At 42.5% G+C, this 7,810-nt stretch overlaps 1 protein-coding gene across 1 annotated transcript in view; it reads right to left on the minus strand.

Moving 5' to 3' along the window:
* Positions 1 to 2,900: 2,900 nt before the first annotated feature.
* The window catches only part of Mtfmt (mitochondrial methionyl-tRNA formyltransferase), an 18,299-nt gene continuing 13,389 nt past the window's right edge, over positions 2,901 to 7,810 (minus strand). Inside the window, 4 exon segments of the mRNA XM_005347759.3 lie at positions 2,901 to 3,413; positions 3,416 to 3,577; positions 6,231 to 6,313; positions 7,137 to 7,215. Coding sequence (XP_005347816.2) covers positions 3,381 to 3,413; positions 3,416 to 3,577; positions 6,231 to 6,313; positions 7,137 to 7,215 — 357 coding nt within the window. The 3' untranslated portion in view covers positions 2,901 to 3,380.

The raw sequence follows: 7,810 nt of genomic DNA on the forward strand, positions 1-7,810 counted from the left end.
GGTTTTTTTTTTTTTAAAAAAAAAAAGCCACAGTGAAATACAAACTAAATGCCTTTTAAAACTATCTCGTACCAATTGTCTGTACTTTGGTATAGACAATTAAGTTCTATAACCAAGCATAAGAATCACTGTGGTTAAAGGCACTTGCCACGAAGCCTGAACTTACATGGAAGGAGAGGACAAAGTACTGAAAGTTGTCCTCTGACCTCCACATGTACACAGTGGCACACACAAACACAAAATAAATGTTAAATTATGTTTTAGTCACGTGCAAAGGGATGCATGGTAATGGATGGGTTAAGTCCATGGAAAGGAGCCCCATCACCATTCCGGAGAAATGATGGACTATTCTGTTTTGCAGGATTACTGTAAAGACAAAGAGAGTTCAGGTCATTAGACAGTTGGCAGGCACTCAGCAAGCATGAAGTTATACTAAATACACTGAATGATCTGGAAGACCCAAGCTGTATGTGGGGCGCATTACGTCTGTATTCTGTGCCTCCTGATCGTCTCTGCAGAGCAGACAGTTGTCATTTCATAAGCAGGAGACAGATCAGAGAGGATAAAAGAGCAGCTTAGGCTCAGTGTAGGGCCAAGGCTAGGTTTACTGACTCCAAGTTTCTGCCACTCAAAATTATGACTGTAGTAATAGGAGGAGCGGTGGGGCTGCGTCCCCAGCACCCCAGCAGCTTGCACGGCTAGCTTATGCCCCGAAATAACAACACACAAATTGTATTCATTTAAACACTGCTTGGCCCTTTAGCTCTAGCCCTTACTGGCTAATTCTGATATCCTGATCAACCCATCTGTAAGCACTGGTCTTACTGGGAAGATTCTAGCCTATGTCCATCCTGGGTCGGAGCTTCATCGCGTGTGTCTTCCCGGGAGCGGGGCATGGCGTCTCTCTGAGGCGTCTGCCCCCGAGAGGAGAGCTGTCGAGTCTCTGAGCTCACTTCCTCTTCCTCCCAGCATTCTATTCTGTTTACTCCTCCCATCTATGTTTTAAGCTATGAGGCCAAGCAGTTTCTTTTTATTGCTTAATCAATGAAATCAACAGATTGATATATGACACTCCCACATCATATGACTGCATATGGAAATTGTTTGATGGATATAAAGAAATACAGTTAAAGCACATTGTATTTCCCTAAATATAAAGTATAAAAGCAATAAGGAATCTTCCAACAGCTGTTCTCAAGGGCTGGATTTTGTGTTCAGAAACATGTCTTCCAAATCAAATAAATCCTTAGAAAAAAGTCTAGGGGTCTAGGGCTGTCAAGATAACTCAGTGGACAGATACTTACCACCAAGTCTTGCAACCAGGACCTACATGGTGGAAGGAGAAAACTGACCTCACGTGGATGAATATAATAACTATTTTTTAAAAATCTATGGCCTTGGGTTCTGATTCCTCACAATGTAGCTGCCTGAACTCGGCCCCTCATCTATGAGATGAAATTCTGAGTTACACAGATTCTTTCTCAGTCCAAAACCATTTTCATCCTTTTGGGGTAAAGGGTCCCCTCCAGCTGTGGCTGCCTCTAGTGGAAAAGTACTGTAGAAGGTCTAAAAGTGGAAAACAGCAGCACCAGAATGACATATGTAGTAAAAGTTCTGCAGAGAAACAGAACGGATTTATAACAAGTAGCTGGTTCACAAGGTTATGAAAGCCAGTGAGTCCCCAGCCCAGTAGAAAACCACTGGTTTATGATGCCATTCAAAGGTCAACAGGGTTATGTGTCAGAAGAGCAAGTTTCTATTCAAGTCTAAAGTCTACTGTACCCTCTTAGCTCTTCCTTTTTGAGATAGTTTCTTGGTGAACCTGGAGTTCACTGAGCTAGACTGGCTAGCCAGTGAGTCACTGGGATCCACTTGTCTCTGCTGCCCCTGTACTGAGGTTATGGAAGTATGCCACCATGTTCAGCTTTTATGTGGGAGCAGTGGACCCAAACTCAGGTTCTTATGTTTTTGCAGCAGACACTGTACCCCTGATCTATCACCTCAGCCCAGTCTTTCATCTTTAACTGACTGGATAAGGTTCACATTAATGTAATCTGCTTTTTCAGTTTACCCACTAAAATGTTGTTAATCTCAGAGACACCTTCAGACTTACCCAGTGTCTGACCAAGATAAGGGCACCCTGTGGTGTAGTCACCTTAAAAGGTGACAGCAGAGGGTACCAATTATCAAGTATCCAGTATGTGCCAGGTGCTTCCCTGGGTGTTCCTGTGTAATAGCATTCTGCAAGGCAGTTATTTATTTCCCACGTTACTAAGCTGAGGAATCGGGGTTTTAAAGATTTAGGTAACTTGTCCCGAGTCACTCAACTAGAGACTAGCAACAGAGTTCTTTTTCCATTTGCTTTTGTTTATAGACAAGTGATCATGTGTCCCACGCAGGCCTCAAACATGCTTTGTAGTGATGGCTTTGACTTTCTGGTCCTGGGATTACAGGTGTATACCACCATGTCGCATTTGTGTGATGATGCAGGTGCAGCTAGTGCCGTGCACACAGCAGGCAAGTCTCCTACCAGCTGAGCTACATCCCCCCAAACCTGAGTTCAGTTTTAAATCTGAGGTAAAGTAAATTTTTTCCAGCAATGATAAAAATCCAAAGAGGAATGTCTGGCAGAACTTGCTATGTAGCTGAGGATGACTTTGAACTTCTGATCGTCCTGCTTCCACTTCTTGAGTGCTGGGACTCGAGGTGTGCAGCACTATGTGATTTGTGTGGTGGTGGGGATCAAACCTAGAACTTAACACAGGCTAAGCAGGCACTTTACTTAGCTAGACCTTCAGTCTTTGAACGCACCATTTTTGTTTGCTTGTTTTGCTTTGAAGACAGTTTCTCTGTGTAGCCCTGGCTGTCCTGGAATTCACTCTGTAGACCAGGCTGGCCTCTACTTTTTGAGTGTTGAGATTAAAGGCATGCACCACCACTGCTAGCTACATGCACCATTTTTAAATACCCTTTTAGACTACCTAAATAGACATACCATTTAGTTGCTTTGCTCTTCAAAACACAGAATCTCCTTTAAGCTGAACATTATAAATACAAATTTTATTAAATTTCTTTTGTTATTCACATAGAAAAGGCTGCTTTTAACTGTTACACACAAAAAAATGGAGAGCTCAGAATTTCCACCATCTTGATAACCATTTTCCCTTTGTCCAATGGTATCCACCATCTTGATAACTATTTTTCCTTTCTCCAATGTTGTCTACCATCTTGTTAACCATATTCTCTTTCTCCAATGGTGTCCATCGTCTTGATAACCATTTTTGCTTTCTCCAAATGATGTCAACTTTCAAAGTCGGTTGCTTATAAATAAAGCTTTTAAATTCAAGTGTGTAATAGGTTCTTGCCCATTTTCTTTCTAGCTACTTAATGCACTGTTGCATAGCAACAATTTGGTTTTCTGATGCATCTTTGTTGGAAGTCTGAGAGTCTGAAATCTGCACTGGCTTGGGTGAGCATGGGGATTCTTCTGGTACCACGCATGCAAATATCCATTGTAGAAATCAGTAGCCGTTAGTGTTTTCTTAAGCATTACTGATCGTACTCCAATCCAGCTATCCTAAAGGGCAAAGGACAGACAGTGACTAGACAGTGGGGGCAAAACCTGAAAATGAAATAAACTGTACTTTATAAAATGTATCAGGCATAGTGGTGTAGCCTTTAATTCCAGCACTGGAGAAATAGGCAGGCTAGACAGATCTCTGAGTTTGAGGCAAGCCAGGGATACAGAGTGAGACCCCCATCTTAAAAAAACAAAACAGAAAACCCCCAAACCCCCAAAGCATAATAGAAACCATTGCTTTTACTAGATGCAAAGAACATACCTTGTCTCTAAAGGTTCCTCGTGAAGGAATAACAACTGCCCTGACCTATTTCAACATAGGGAATAGAATAAAAAGTTCTATTTGCAAGGTGCTTTAGTTTTCTGAGTAGGTCCACTTATCTTACTGTGAATAGTTATCAAATCATAACAAACCAAGGCCCAAGAGCTGGCTCAGCAGTTAAGAGTGTGCACTGCTCTTCCAAAGGACCAAGTTTGATTCTCAGGACCCATTATCAGGTAGCTCACTACCTGTAACTGCATGTAACTCCAGCTCTGGGGGGAATTCAACACTCTGGCCTCTATGGGCACCTGCACTCATACAATATTTTTTTCAATCTAAAAACAAATAATCTAAGAGGTAGGCAGAAGATGCCAGTGCTAGCTGTTCAATGTCAGCACTAGATTAGAAAAAGAATGCCTGAACTGGGGAGGCTCTTCCAGAGTACCTAGGATCAATTTTCCAGCATCCACAGGGCAGCTCATTAACTGTCTGTAACATCATAGAAATGGGTTAATTTAAGATGTAAGAGCTAGCTAGAAATATGCTTGAGCCATCGACCAAACAGTGTTGTAATTAATACAGTTCTGTGTGATTATTTGGGTCTGGGTGGCCAGGAAACCAATGCACAGTCTCTGCCTACACAAAACAACAATGCACATAAAAATAAATATAAAAAAGAAAGAGAGGGAGAGAGAAGAGAGAGAAAGCAATGTCTGAATGTCTGCAGCTGGAGGGTGACTTTTTCAAGGTAACAAATGGTAAGAGTCAAATTCACAAGTTCCCCAGCCACAGCTGCTTCTGTGGTGCTTCCTCACAGCAACAGAACATGATGAGGACAATGCCCTTGCTAACTGTTGAGGGTTAAAGTGGGACTCAGGTCATGTGGTCACTCAAGAAGATGCTCTGATAACTAATATCAAATAGGAGCTTATTAATAAATTACTAAAAAATCACTCAGAAATCCATTGTTATGGGTAGAAATGATAAAATTTATCACTTTCAAAAATTATGCTGGAGATTCCACTGTTTAAGAAAACTAGCTATTAGCTTAATCTGGTAAGTCATTAATTAAGTAAAATCTTAACGAAATTGGTGTCTTAATCAGTGTTCTATTGCTGTGAAGAGACTCTATAACCAATGCAATTTTTTTTTCTTGGTTTTTCGAGGTTTGTCTGTGTAGTCCTGGCTGTCCTGGAACTCACTCTGTAGATCAGACTGACCTTGAACTCAGAGATCAGCCTGTCTCTGCCTCCAGAGTGCTGACATTAAAGGCACGCACGATTACTGCCACACAACCAATGTAATCCTTTTTTTGTTGTTTTTTTTTTTTTTTTCAAGACAGGGTTTTTCCGTGTAGCTTTGGAGCCTGTCCTGGAACTCGCTCTGCAGACCAGGCTGGGCTCGAACTCACAGAGATCTGCCTGTCTCTGCCTCCTGAGTGTTGGGATTAAAGCCATGCGCCACCACTGCCTGGCCCAATGCAATTCTTAAAGCATTTAATTTAATGCTTGGTGCTGAAGTAGTTGATCCATAATCAGAGAGAGCTCTGGGCCTAACATAGGCTTACAGCCCATCCCCCATGACATACTCCCTCCTAATCCCTCAAATCCTTTCAAAAAGTTCCAAGCATTCAAATATATGAGCTCATGGGGGCCAATCTCATTCAAACCACCACAAATGGTAAATGGAAAGTTTGGTATGGTGGTACATACCTCTAATACTGAAAGACTTTGAGGTACCTTAGCATTACTGCACCCCCTTTCCTGGGAACCAGGCCCTTAGCATTACTGCACCCCGCTTCCTGGGAACCAGGACCCTGGTAACCAACCATGCGTGCACTGGAGCTTTGAGTACTTTCCATCCCCTTTGTAGTCTTTCTTCAATAGACCGGACTCTGGAACTGGGGTGAGATGACCTGCAGGTGTTCCTCCTTGTAATCACCATAACATTGATCAAGTAGAGTTAGCTGACCATTGAATGAACTAGTCAAAATAGTTGACAAATGATTTTTGGACTTTCCCTTTGATTCTGTACTATTCCCTCCCTGATTTTGTGGTTTTTTCCTTTAAAAGAGCTTGTAATAGACAAAGCGGGCATCCTTCTCCTCTTGAGGCTGAGGGACCTCTGCTGTGTCAGAATAAAAATTCCTCTTGCTATTGCATCAACCGTGCTGAGAGTGTCTCTTGGGGCGACCTTCTCCTTGGTGGGGCTTTAGGGTCCAACAATACCAACACTCAGGAGGCTGAGGCGGGAGAGTCAGTTTTAGGCCACACATTGAGTTGAAGGCTAGCCTAGGCTACTTAGTAAGACCTCATCTCAAAAGAAAAGGAAAAAGAAGTTGCAAATTCAGTAAAACAAGCACAATAACTGGAAGCTGAGTCAGCGTACCTTGCAGTGAACCAGCAGCATCTGCGATTGTCTGTGGTATATCACTGACCCTGGAGCCACAGTTTGTCCTGTTAATTTGGGGTCTAACAGGGGAGACAGGGAAAAACACAAGAGAAACAGAGAAATAAATCATGGTACTTTCTAAAAATCAAAAACATCTTGGTAGTGGGATAGAACAGATATGGCACTTGCAAGACTTTGGGCTCCGTCTCCAGCACTGATAACAAAATTTAAAAAATGAACAAAAAGAATCTTCAGAGGCAGAACGAATGATGGAAAGGACACACTGAGGTCCCAACTCTGCAAACCCAAACCTAGAGCCAGGTGCTCTAGCTACATTACGGACCCAAAGGAAGTGTTCCATACATAAGGCGCTACAGTCCTTTGCTCCGTCTCCCAAGGATCACCTTTAGTGCTGAATCTGTTTAGCACTGTCATTTTGACAGATGAATTGCCTAGCAGTGGAACAACTCACAGGATGTTGACGACTTACAATGGGTCCTCCCACTGCCTCTGGACTAGAACAGTGCCCACTGCAGCTCACAGATAGAAGAGCTGAGGGACCTCAGAAGGAACTGCAGGCTGGGATGCTTTGCTCTCGCTGCACCGTCCATACGTTTTCACTATGATATTCACCAGCACGAAATCAACTAAGTCATTCCACAGCTCTCCAGTAGTGTGCAAGAGGACACAGAGCTCCAGCCTCCAGGGTTCATGTGATGATTGCAAAGGGTAAGACAAGGGACTGTGAGTGTCTGTGAGGTGTTATTACTACTGCACTAAAAAACCAAAACACAAATCCTTATGTTTAGTGAATATGGAAAATTAGAAATATGGGTGGAGCAGCAAACTTGACACAGTTTTAAATGGACTGTAAGTGAAAACTTGCCAGCTATTCAAAAGTACCTGTGAGGATGGAGTTGTTAACTTCTACCAGATCCAGAAGTTTAACGGTGTTCTCCAACCAGAGTGTCTGCAATGGAACCTGCAATTGGAATGAAGGACTTATGAAGGAATGCATTCAGCTCCCAAGGCCTTTTGACACTGCTGCATATTAACTCACTCTGACTTTCTTCCATGTTCTGAGGAACTGGATGCTCAATCGCTAATCTGCTGAAACAGAGCCTGAATATGACAGTCTGTTTTGTCTCTGCAGTATGTATAAGATCTCAAGTTTTATGTAAGTAGCCTTAATATTTCCAATTAAACATTTATGCTCAGCCAGGCATAACTCTAATCCCAGTACTTGGGAGGCAGAGGCAGGCATTTCTCTGTGAGTTCAAGGCTAGCCTGGTCTACACAGAGCTAGTTCCAGGACAGGATCCAAGCTACAGAGAAACCCTGTCTCAAAAAACCAAACAAAACAAAAACAAAAAAACCCACCCCCAAAATAATTTATGCTCAATATGAAAGCAAGAATTAAAATATTTGTGTTAAAATTTCAGAAAGTGATAGGATTTTATATTTTCACCACAAGAGGAAAGTGCTGGCAGGCGGTGGCATCACACGCCTTTAATCCCAGCATTTGAGAGGCAAAGGCAGATGGATTTCTGTGAGTTTGAGGCCAGCCTGGTCTACAA

The sequence above is a fragment of the Microtus ochrogaster genome, chromosome 5, assembly GCF_000317375.1.
Source record: "Microtus ochrogaster isolate Prairie Vole_2 chromosome 5, MicOch1.0, whole genome shotgun sequence".
Lineage (NCBI taxonomy): Eukaryota > Metazoa > Chordata > Mammalia > Rodentia > Cricetidae > Microtus > Microtus ochrogaster.